The following is a 13,045-nucleotide window of genomic DNA, read 5'->3' as shown; positions in this document are numbered from 1 at the left end:
GGTAGTGCTAAAAGATAAACTAAGGCATATTAAACATTTTAAGAGTTTCAGCAAAAATGGATTCGAAGTGGGCAGCATAAGGAGGTCTGAGGAGCTGTGCAAAGTGAAAGACTTTAATAGACAGAAGGGAGTGAGAACAAAGAAGTTACACTGGCAAAAAAAAAAGTGGGTTGGTTGTTGCAGTTACTTTCCTTTAGGGGATGACTAGAGTCTATCAGGCAGAGTCCTTAACTAGTGCTGATCAGGTGATTTCTGATTGACTGGTTTAAGTCCTCTTTCTGGGAGAACCAAAACTATAATTAAGTCTCAATTTGGTGACTTGGGGTGTGTTGTCTTGCTTTTTTAACAGGAGGCAGGTACCAGTTCTAATTCTTCCAGCAGCATGGCAAGACAGGCCTTATTAGTCCCATATTATAGATATAGAAATCAGGGCTCAAAGAGGTAAAAATATCATCGCAGGTCACATTCGGTGAACTCTGTGGAACCACTTCAGCTTTTAAATTCTAGGATTTCTTAGAGAGAAAATCTGCCCTTTGGGCTTCATGTCTCCCTTTTAGAAATTCCATTGTTTGGGATTCAGTCATGAAATGCCAAATGTGAAAGGGGCCTTAGAAATCATCAGTGCCAGGTCTTTCACTTGTTAAGAAGGAATCTAAGGTCCAAAGATCAGTGACCAGTCCATGGTTGTGATTTATTTTCTTTCAAGTTTGCCCCAAATGCTCATGGTAACCTGATCCTAGCTGGACAGAAATATATGTGGGAAGATGGGACAGGAAGTGGTATTTGGCCTGGGCTCCAAAAGTCCCAAAAGATGACCCTGATTATGTGTATAAATATTGTCTGTCCAAGTAAGCAGAGTTTCGAAGATTTGAAAGTCACTGGAGGACATTCACAATGAACTGATAGGTAAGGCTGGCAGCATCTTGACTGTCAACTTTCCCCCTTTGGTAATTTAATAATTTTTTCCAGGGCTGATCTGTCTCTAATACATTAGCTGGAGGGGATGTCCTTTTCCCAATGGAGAGTTTACTTGAGAAATCAAATTAAGGTTAGAAGATTGCCTGATGAGTATAGCTAAAATGTCAGGCAGTCCAAGGCACCAAAAATGCCCAGGCACTTACAACCCTTCACCCCAAATCTCCCTCTCCCCTAATCTGGCCCAAATTACAATAATCAAAATACTGTAGTATCCTTCTACACTGGAAAATATGGTTCATTTGAAAAATGAGTCTGAATTTTACTTGATGATTCTTACCCTCCCTCCTGCCCCACCTTGGTTTGTATAGCTGAGATAGCTGCCTGTTATCTTTCTCTCAAAGTCATTTCTTTTTAATTCTTGCTTCTTCCTCTAAAGCTGCAATACAGCATTATTGTGTTTACTGTCCAGGGTAGTAGCCACTAGCCACATGTTGCTACTGAGTATCTGAAATGTGGCTAGTCTGAATTGAGAAATACTGTAAGCGTAAAATCTATACCAGATTTTGAAGATTTAGATTAATGAGAATGTAAAATATTTCATTAATAATTTTTTATATTGACTACCTGTTGAAGTGATAACTTTGGGGTATATTTGGTTAAATAAAATATATAATTAAAATTAATTTTACCTGTTCCTTTTCACTTTTTAAATGTAGCTACTAGAAAACTTAACGTTATGCATGTGGTTTACATACTCTTATTGGATAGTACTGCCCTAAGTCTCCTGGAGGCCTCCCCTGTTACCTTCTTTAGTTGTTTTATGGTCTGACCTATCTTATCCATTTCTTCCTTTTCTAGTAACTGCTTAGGTTTAGAAGGTAAAATAGCAAGTCAAACTTTGTGGCCAACCTTTAAGAGGATTAAATGAGTGCATGGATGGACAATGAAAATTTTCAATTTTTGACTTATGGATTGGTGCTACAATATTAGAAAAAAAGTGGGGAGTGGACACAGAATAGCCTTCACTAGTGTCTGTAGAGATGGACTGTATGCATACGGAGGATTAAAGAGGGAATACAAGAATCATTCTGAGGAAAACCCCACCACCATACACACACCCTGAAGTAGGACAAAAAATGTATTCCATCTCCAACCTTCCCCACCTGTCTAGGCTTTTTTTTAAATCTGTTTTTCTTTTGGCTACACTAATTTGTCTCTCTTCTTCTATGTGTACTAATTTAGACTGCTCCCTTGATGGAATGTGGCTATTAAAAAGATGAAGAAAAACTGCTGGAGATAACAATGTGGGGTGGTGTAGCAGATGTAAAGACCAAACAACATTGAAAGATGTTTACTTAAATTGAAAAAGACCTTAGAGATCACCCTGTTCCATCTTTCACCCAAATCCATAACCCTTTAATATACGGAATAAAGGCTGCTAGTGTTAGAACATCAGTATTCATCTAACATACCAAATATATACTGAGAAATGGGGAAATCCACTAAATATGTATTTTTCAACAGGGAAAAAACATGAAGAAGAAAAAACATGATGCTATTGTTTGTGAACCTAAAGAACTTCTGAATCCCTCTCCCAAAGTAACAAATTGTTACAAATCACTGTGGGTGAAATACAGTGTTCAGAAGGCTTACATGACCCAACTTGTCAGCTCCCAGCCAGTTTCAGCCATGTCAAGGAACCCAGGTAAGATATTATTTGCATTAAACTAAGTTAAATATTCTATTTACCATGTATTTTTCTTAGTATTGAGGACATAAAATCAGGCATTAAATAGAGCATTTAAACATTAAGTAGTAGTGATAAATCTATTCATCAAAGTTCTTATGTGGTAAAAATCTAAAACTGACCTTGCTTCATGGTAGAAATCTTAGTTCCTATTAGCCCTGAATCATTGAAGTGACAACTAATTAAGATGATCCCAAATAGACTAAACTAGATCAAATTTATGTTTTAATAAATATTTATCTTTAAACCTGACCTGAGTATGTCTGCATTGCAATGGTAGGGAAAATTCAGTTTAGGTTTCCTTTTGATTTTATCGATATAGGAAAGAACATGAGGGAAAGATAAATCTGAAATTTTGTTTTGCAAAAATGTATGATTCTTAAATGTCCCAAAATGTTGGAAAACTAAAGAGTTATGTTTTGAAAAGCATTAAAGAGTGCTGTAGTTAAATATATGGGGTTTTAGACTTTTAGATTAAAAATATGCTAGAAACCTGAAAGGAATTATTAAAACCAATCTCAAACTACTGTCCAATTTTAAAAGAATTACATGCCACTGAGAATGTGGAAATTTCAAGCATCCTATAGTCTCTTATCACCGTATCAAATACAGTCGCCATTTTCTAGAAAGAATTCAATAGAGTAAAATCTTGAATTTTCATCTGGGTAGGTGTCAACAATTATTTCTCAAAGCCTGAGACTGTCATCTATGAATACCTTCTAGAACATATATTTTGGTTTATGAGATGTAATTCGTACACCATAAAGTTCAAATTTTAAAGCGCACAATTCAGTGGTTTTCTAGTGTATTAACAAGGTTGTGCACTATTCTAGAACTTGTATTTGACTGTAAACATTTTTCAGTGTTTTCACACTCACTATACTGCTTAATCCTCACAGATTCCTCACGAAGCTGAGGTGCGCTGTGGGCGGTTGCCACATTTACCCCCAGTTTCCTAATAACGGTTTCACCTTAAAAGCAGAAGCACAGTGAAGAATTAATAATGCTAAGACCTTACAGTCGGAGAGTAACGCCAACAAACTAATCTACACGTTTGTTTTCTTGTCTAGAGCTCTCATTTTACTATATATGTAAAACCTCACTTGCTGCTGGCATTTTCATCTGGTCGGCCACCAGTGTGCATTAAACGACCGCCAAACAGAAACAAGGGGACCCCACGTAGAGGTGGCGCAGACACAAGCCCCCGATTTCCTTCCCTCACAGGCCTGGGAGGCAGCAGCGCCTTTATCCTTTTATGTTTTATGATAACGCTGAAGGAACAGGGGATGTACTGACCGAGGGAGGCGGTGTGAGAGGGACATGGAGTGGTTATTACGGCGTCGAGAACGCTAAAGCCGGGTAATCGGAGGCGCCGGGAGTTTTCCGGGCGCGAGATCTCCCTGCCTCTCACTCGCGTCGGAAGCGAGGAACGAGCAGCGCGCACCACCGCCCTGGCCTCCGGCCGCCTCGCGCCGTGTGCGCTTCCTGTTGGTCACAGCCGCCCACGTGACCTCCGCCGCAGCCCCGCCCCAAGCGCTTTTCCCGCGGGAGAGCGGGTCTCAGCAGCACAGCGGGGCGGGAGGTCGCACGGAGGACCCTGGGGGACCCTCTGGCTAAGAACCTAAAAAATTAGACAGGTTGGTAGGTAAGTACGTAGACAGATAGGTAGGTAGATAGATAAGATAGATACTCTAAATACTGCCCCAAACCTTTGTTCGCTGGAAAGTGACTCGCTGAGCCTAAATTTATGTTACTTTAGGGACATCTACACTATACATATGAACAGAACTCTTCGGGGGAAAAAGACCATAATACTTGTATGGGGAACTTAAAGACACTTAGAGGAGGTGGGTAGGATTTTGGGAAGTCCAGAACAACCAAACTGATACATCATTTAGGAGAAATTAGACGCTCTTGGGAAAACAAAAATGAATGAAAGTGGAAAGAGGCCCCGTCCACCTCTAAAAATACAATAATTATTGATAGGAAAGGGCAGAATTAAATATATATATATTTAATATATATGTATAGGTAGTATAAATGGGAGATATTAATTGTAGAAGTCAGTAGAGGATCCAGTTATTCAACTTCTTTCTCCCTTTGAGAGTGATCAGATGCACATTTTTGCCCCTTTTTTGGTGTATGTGCTTCTAAGGCTCACCACCCCTTCCCTGCCTCCTCGTGATGGACACATTTACTTTTTCACTCATTCAAAAAAAAAAAAAAAAATACTAGGGCCTACTATATTCTAGGCACTGTGCTAGGTACTCGGGTGACAATGATGAACAAAAACAGTAACAGCCCTTTCTTTCCTGGAGCAGACACTGGTAAAGGTACTGCTATCTCTTGAGACCAATAATATGTAATGTGACTGGTGCTAAGAAAAGGTCCAGATGCTGTAATGGGGCTTTTTGACCTAGCAGGGAGGTTAGAGAAGGCTTCCCTTAAGATTTAACTCTGTACTGAGACCTGAGGAGGTTAAGGAAGGTGCAAACTGCAGGCAGAGGGAGCAGCTTGCAGGTAAGACCTAGTAGCCTCTCCTCTTCCAGTGACTGCCCATCTTACCCATTTCCTCTATACATACATTAAACTTGCCTCTTAGTTCTCAGAAGACACTTTTTCCTTTCAATCCCAAGTTCATTTAGGGCATAACTGGTAACCCATAATTATTATTATAGACACTGTGTATCCCATAAGTGAGTATAGTGATATACACATCTAATAGGCATTATCATGTTATTTTACATAATGAAAACATGCAATGACCAGCAAAATCTAAACTATGATGTATCTCAAGAGAACTGAAAGTGCTATAGATATTTAAAGTGGTGAGAGATCGCATTATTTTGGAGGACTAAAAAATAGGCATCTTAGATAAAGCAATTTTTGAGATACGCTTCACAGGTGAGATTTGATCAAATAGAGGTAACAGTTTATTCTAGCATAAGATTCAAGAAGAAGAGTAAAGAGGATGGACAGGTAAGTTGAGATTATTCCAAGGGCCTTGAAAACCAGTCCAAAGAGTTTGTAGAAACTAAACAGAAATGTTTTATTAAGTTTTAAGGACTTGTCTAAGATACTTTTCCTTTCCAACATTTACCTTGGAAAATTTAAAATTTACAAAAAAAGTTGCACAAATAGATCTGTGGTTACTCATATACTCTTCACATGGATTTATCATTTTTTGGCCACATTTGCTTTCTCTCACTCTCTCTACACACATATGCACATGCACTCATGAATGCACACACAGTTGTTTTTCTTTGCTAAACCATCTGAAATAAAGTTGCAAACTAACTTCATCTCTAAGTAATTCCCGATAGTGTCTCCTAAGAACAAAGATACTTTTCTGCATAACCACAATACAATTATGACTTCTGAGATACTTTTAAAGTTAAAATTTGAATAAATATTTATGTTAATAAAAATTAAGAAAAATGCATTACTTATTTTAAGTGGCTTGCAACAGTGACTGACACATTATAAGTGCTATATAAGTGTTTGTTTAAAAAAATACATTTTCATGGTTGAGAAACTAAAGAATACGAAAAGGCATGTAGTGAAAAGTCTCCTATGTTCTTGCCCCCATCTGCTCAGTTCCCACTCTTACCACTTCTATCATAGGCATTGTTCTTAGATTCTGGGGTGTCCTTCCAGAGATTCTTTATGTGAAAATGAACAATTGTGAATAGAGATGTTTATACCCCCTCCCTTTTTAGACAAAGGTAGCATATTAAGCGCGCTGTTCTTGTTTTCTCACTTAACACATGATTTGGAGATCTTTCTGCATTAATACGGAGCTTTCTTATTCTTATTTACAGTGGCATAATATTCCATAGTCTGGATACACCATTATTTATTTAAATAGTTTCCTATTGCTGTACATCTGGGTTGTTTTCAAATACTGAATATTGAAACCAATGCTACAAAGGATAACCTTGAGCACATGTGCATTCATAAAATTTGATGGATACATTGCCCACCACCACATTTAAAATATGTGAATGTGCATTATTGTTGCCATTTTGCAACTTTAAATGAAAGGAGAGCCGTCTTTAAGACAAACTAAAAGGTAGGACTGTCCTTAGATAAACTGACAGAGTAGCCAGAATTTTCCTTCCAACTCTAACCTTTTCTGTCCTTCTCTCCACCCCCTTATGCAACTGCATCTTTATAATCATAATCAACAATATCTGTGTAGGGCACCGAGCTAGATCCTAGAGTTATGAAATAGATACATGTCCTCAAGGGTTTCACCATTTAGTTGATCAGACATGTACAAAATAAAAATAGTTATTACGTTGAGTTCCAGAATGTAAAACACACCTCTTGCTTGGGGCACGCTCAATCCTTTGATGCATCCTATCTCTAAGGTCCTTCCTTCTCTGCCTCTGTCTACCCAATGGAGATACCCAAGGTTGCTGACATCCTCATAAGCTCTTTCATTTCTCCCAATGTCGATTACTGGAACTTATCCACCTGGTATTCCATCTTCCTACTGCATATACTAGATTTTATATTTCCCTAGTGACAATGAATCAGTTAAAATAATAGTTGCAAACCATTATGCTTTTGATTGGCACAGGCAGGGCTGGCCCTAAACCTATTTTGAAGTAGATGACATTTCTTTGGGGGAGGGTCTCCCCATTTGGCTGCTCTTTCGTCTCTCTGGGCACCTTCCCTCTTGGGTGAGCGCTCAGCCCCTACTGGTGCCCTCACCTTTTCTCAGGTAATTGTCAAATTACCCTTGCTGGGGTGTCAACTAATTGTTAGGGTGTCATTTCAAAATGGCTTGAGGTGAGATACTCTTTAAAACAACAATAGAAACTAAAATGACAGGCAGTACAGTTGCAATTTTGATCAGAGGGCTACATACTTCACCTACTATTTCAGCCACCTACTTAGGGGCTTACCCTTGGCTGATACCCTGGCCCTCCCTGCTCCCCCATCTCATTCCTCCCACTCTTTGCTCTGTGTAGAGTTCTCGAGCTCTGGGGACCAGTGCTGTCTGTGAAGTGTGGTGCGGTACCCGCCAGTGCCCAGAGGCACTCTTCTTATGTTTGATAGTTAAACTATTGTTTTAATACTTCTATTTGTTGTCTTTGCAAACTTAAATAATTTAAACTTCTATTTCTTATTTCATATATTTTCAGCAGTATCACACAACTCTATTTTATAAGAGGAAGATGCTAATTTCCTTGCCTTCTTATCACTAGCCTTCCAGAGCCTGCTATTTGTCCCCTATGCAGTCAGCCCTCTATATCCTTGGGTTCTCCATCATCGGATTCAACCAACCTCGGATAAAAAAAAAAAAAAAAAAAAAAAAAATCCAGAAAGTTCCAAAAAGCAAAACCTGAATTTGTGCGAGTGGCAACTATTTACCTAGCATTTACATTGTATTAGTTATTGTAAGTAATCTAGAGATGATTTAAAGTATATGGGAGGACATGTGTAAGTAATATGCAAATACTACACCATCTTATACAAGAGGACTCGAGCATCCTCAGATTTTGATATCCACCAGAGGAGAGGGGAGTGTCCTGGAACCAATCCCTCACAGATACCAAAGGACAACTGTACTTTTTAATTATTAGCTAGAGTTTTAACATTTATACTCTGTCCTCCAGCTGCAACCAACTCTTCTGTGCTTTTTTTCCATCAGTTGATTCTAAAAGTTAAAAACCAACAACCTTGTTTTACATTATTGTATCTATGTAAATATAATCTAACACCAGGTCCAGTGGTAGTAGTTAAGACATATGATGTAAGACTTCATGAACATTATTGTTTAATATTCATAATAACCTTAAAGTCCCTTTTTAACACATAAGGAAACTGAGAAGCTAAGAACAGGTAATTAGAAAGTAACTGAGTCAAGACTTTCTCCTATGTGAGGACAGGATAAAATTTTCCTTTCTTTAGATACAAGTTTAGGACTCCTGCCAACTGGAAAAAGAATGCACATCAAGGTTACATATACATATATATTTTTCTCTTTTTTTGAGGGGGTGATGGTGGTCTTTAGCTCCTGTTACGCAACTTTGGTCAGTTTTCTTTTTTTTCCATTTCTGTTAGTGACTAATTTCAGCCACTTCAGGATTCCCCTCTTTCTCAGCAGGCGACCGAGTTTTCTGTTTCATATACAAAATTGATGTCATCAGGGTAAACACCTTAATCTCCTTACCCCTCATTCCAGACTTCCTTACAAGAGCATCATATCTTATCTATTGTATATCAAAGGAAGGGAGACCCCCTCCTGTTCAAAATTAATCCTTCCTCATGTTTCCATTCTCATTTCTCCTAAACCTCTGGGACTTTGCTTCAGTGGTTTGCCCTGCTCTATCTTCCATTTTCCCTTACTCCTGCTTTAATTCCTCTCCTCAACCTACAAACCTGGTCAAGACTCTCAGCTTAGAGAATTCCTTCATCACACTTCTTCCTCTTGCTTCTGTCCATTCTCTCTCATTGTTTCATCAGGGCACCTCTTGGAAGAGTAGTCTACACTTATTGATGGCAAGTCTAGTCTGGCAGCTTGAATTCCAACTTCACTGCCATGCAAAATTCCTTTCATTCTAGTTGCATGGCTAATTCTCTTTTGCTGTATTTCAGTCCTGGGTGATACTAGCAATTCTTTTTTAAAGGAGCAGTGTGTCCTTGGTATGAGACTTTGGGCCTTCCTGAGATTGACCAGTAGTCCTGCTAAATGTAAGCACATTTTTGGAAATTATGACTCAGATTAGGTATTATTAGGAATTGAAGGGTCAACTGTAATATATTTAATTGATTATGAGAAGGTGTATCCTTTGAGAGGGGGCAATTATTGTTGATTTTATCCTTGAAAGATTTCAATGTACAAAGTGACTGAATTTTAAGCACTACCTAATGGCATAAAGCTCTCCTAAAAGAAACCACTTGCCTTAACTAAATAAGAGGTCATGCTGAGTGAGAGATGAAGCCTTGAGTTCTGGGGAGGTGGTGTGTCTCTAAAAAAGGGAGGCATGTTTTCCAATCTGGAAGCAGATGGTCCAGCATGTGGAGAGGCTAAGCCTTCCAGTACTGTCTTGTCTGCTTGTTATTTTATAAAGGTAAAAGGCTGGGCAAATACTCTTCAAAGTCTCTTAATGCTCTGGGATTTAGAGGTGGTTGCTACTAGCAATAAAGTCTGTATGGAATGATTTTCCTTAAGAATAATCACCTCCCAGTAGTGAAATAGGGGCTTAAAGCTGTGATTGCTTAATATTATGCCTAGTACCAACAAAAGAATTGATCAATTGACCTAAAAAAGAAATGGAAATTCTTTTCGAGCCAAATTGAGGATTATAATTGAAAGCTCCCAGAACTGTTCTGCCTGTTTAAGGTCAAAGCACAGTTACATAAATTTTTGAGACAAGGGGCTGTACATTAAATGATGTATTATTGACAGTTTACCCAATCCAGATCTACAAGTAGTGGGTCATGGGTCATCGTGGCCCCTTACAAGATTAAGAAGGAAGGTTATCTCCTAAGGAGGTCTGGTTAATGCCGATGCACAGTACACACTGAAGGGGAGGGAGGAGGCCCAAATGGGCAAAGCAAAACTTTTATGTTTAAATTTTTCTCATCTTGCCTTTAAATATGAATTTTATTTCATCACTAATCATACAGGGAAAGTACTATAAAGTTTAACACAGAGGAATATCCTTTTGGAATGAACTATAAAGCAATTCCTTCAGTTTCAACTTAAGCCACATTTTAATTTGCTTCACATTTGGACCATAAACTTCCTGTATGACCTTTTGTTTTCTGGACTTTCTCACTGCCTCCCCCACATGATTTACAGTTACAATATCCTCAGGTTTCCCCAAATTTTCAACCATACTGTCTCTTCTAGCAAATCTCCCTTTCCCCAGGGACTTCCCTTCTAGCACTGTTCTCTTGCTCCAGTCTCATCACTCTCTAGGCCTCCAGGTACCACTGTCATCCTGGGACTCCCCTTCGCATGGGTTAGATCCACCCTCTGCTAAATGTTTTTTTTTTTTTTTTTTCTTGGTTTAGTCATACTCTGTTTTACTGGAATACTTCCCCAAGAGACTTCCTATGAAACTGTGTATGGGAGAACAACATCCTGAGTCCTTGCATGTCTGCAAATATCTTCATTCACTTCTTACAAATTATTTAGAGTTTAGCTAGATACAGACTTCTAGGTTGAAAATAATTTTTTAATAAAATCTTTGAGGACATTAATTGTTCTACTATATTCTAGTTTCCATTGTTGATGGGAAGTCAGTTGTCAAACTAATTCATGTTTCCCTCTGGAGGTTTTTAGCATCTCGTTATGCTTAGTGTTTTGAAATTTCAGTATATTCTAGAGATGAGGATTTTATCTCCCCATCTGTTGTCCTAAGAACTTGGTGGGGCTTTTTTTTTTTTTTTTTTTTTTTCGGTGGGACTTTCTAATCTTAAATTTGGTGTCTTTTAGCTCTGGGAAGTTGTCTTATGCTATTTATTTTTACTATTTCTCTCCTTGATTTCTCTCTTTCTGCGACTCCTATTAATCAGATGCTGGGCTTTCCATATTGGTTCTCTAGATCACCTTTCTTTTCTCTCATATTTTTAAACTTCTGATGATTCTTCTGTGTGATTCCCTTGACTTTATTTTTTCAGACCATCAATTGTGTTTTTAATTTTAGCAATCACATTTTTAAAATCTGGAAGATTTTATTGTAGGTTTATTCTTTTTTCATGGCACTCTTTTGTTTCCTGAGTGTAATATTTTCTTAAATTTCTCTAAACATATACATTAGAATTTGCAAACATTCTCTTGTCTTGCCTGAATTATATGTTTTCTTCAGTATTACTGTTTTGTTTATTTATCGGGTATCTCTCTTTCATTCTGTGGTTCTTCTCACTTGTCTGGTTATCCTTTATTATTTTAAAGAAATATGGACTGAGTAGCTGGTGTGGTTTTTTTTTCCTGCTGTTATGTAAGTAAGACTGTTTTCCCAGGTGGTAGCAGTAGCTAACGTTTGTATAGTATTTTTCCATGTTCCTGGCACTGTCCTGCACGTGTTAAATATATTAACTCAGTTAACCATCTCAAGAACCTCTCTAAGAGGTAGTTACTGTGGTGTTTCATTAGGTTTAATACTCCATCAATTGTAAAATCTACCATTATTTTGTTTACTACTCCAGAGGTAAAGAATACAGTTGAAATACGACATGCCATAGATTATAAAACACATTCTGTTTTGGCAGAATTATAAAATCTTAACATTGATAAAATAATACATTACTATTCCCATCTTACGTTTGAAGAAACTGCGGCATAGAGAGATTAAGTAACTTTCCGTGGTTACCTAGTTTTAACTATAGTGGATTTTACATTTGAACCCAAATGATTTGGCTTCAGAATCTTACCACTATGCCCAACTGCCTCTCCACGACTTCCCACTGAGTGGGGATTCAAATGGGGCAAAGGAGGCCTCTGAGTTGGGGGGTCTTTAGGGTGATGAATAAGGAAGCTGGCTTTCTGGCGCCAGGCCTCCCAAATGCCAGAACAAGGACAACTTTAATCTGAGGCACCAACATTCATAAAGTTTTAGCTTTTTCCACAAGATCTGTTCTCTTCTATTAGAGAAGAGTGGTCTGGACATTTTAATTTAAATCTGTCACAGGTACCAAGTGGTACAGTTGATCTCTAGTCAATGGCATGTCTCCCTTTCCCAGCTTCAGGGTCTTGGTGGAGTAAACGGGCTTCCAAGCCTCAGGACCCCCTGTTGTGGGTTCTTGGCACTTTCTCTGCCTGGCTCACTTGTCCGTATCTTGTGTCATCTGCTTTCTGCCTTCCAGAAACATGTACTGATCTCTCATCTGCTGTTGTCCCTGCCTCTCATTCTCTTCACTGTTGTGGTCTCATCCTCTTCCTATACTTTCATTTTGGTGGGGTCTTGGGAGAGATTAGGAGAAATGGAGAGGCTAATGCTTGTGCTCAGTCTTGAACCCTAGATCTCTGTTTTTAGTAAACAAGATCAAGATTATAAAAGGATGACCACCATATGAGAAAATAAAATATTCACATTATAGATAGCTGGCAATGGAATAGCACTTACAAAACCTTAAGAGCATATTTGCTTAAAAGTTTTCCTAAATGCAGCTGAAGAATTCTTAATGTATGACAATATTTTTAACACATTTTAATTCCAATACCTTGAGGCTTATTATTTGCTTTATGAAGGAATTATTCTTGCAAAAAGATTAACCAAGAAGTTTTTCCAAATTCCCGACTAGGCCCTTTAGATTGTGATTTTATTTTCAGAACTGTGTGTGGATATATCCATATCCACACAACTTTTCAGCATAAAGTGAGACACTTTTTCCCTCTGGATATTAAAAATTCAATCC

General features: G+C 38.2%; 1 protein-coding gene across 2 annotated transcripts in view; it reads left to right on the top strand.

The window, feature by feature from the left end:
- STK38 (serine/threonine kinase 38) overlaps window positions 1–13,045 on the top strand; it is a 96,221-nt gene that overhangs the window by 76,773 nt on the left and 6,403 nt on the right. For both annotated transcript variants that reach the window (XM_074348575.1, XM_074348576.1), the window contains exon 10: window positions 2,443–2,623. In XM_074348575.1, the coding sequence (XP_074204676.1) occupies window positions 2,443–2,623 (181 nt within the window). The remainder of the gene's footprint in view (window positions 1–2,442; window positions 2,624–13,045) is intronic.

The sequence above is a fragment of the Camelus bactrianus genome, chromosome 20, assembly GCF_048773025.1.
Source record: "Camelus bactrianus isolate YW-2024 breed Bactrian camel chromosome 20, ASM4877302v1, whole genome shotgun sequence".
Lineage (NCBI taxonomy): Eukaryota > Metazoa > Chordata > Mammalia > Artiodactyla > Camelidae > Camelus > Camelus bactrianus.
Note: the sequence above shows the minus strand (reverse complement) of the source record. Positions and strands in the feature narration are given on the sequence as shown.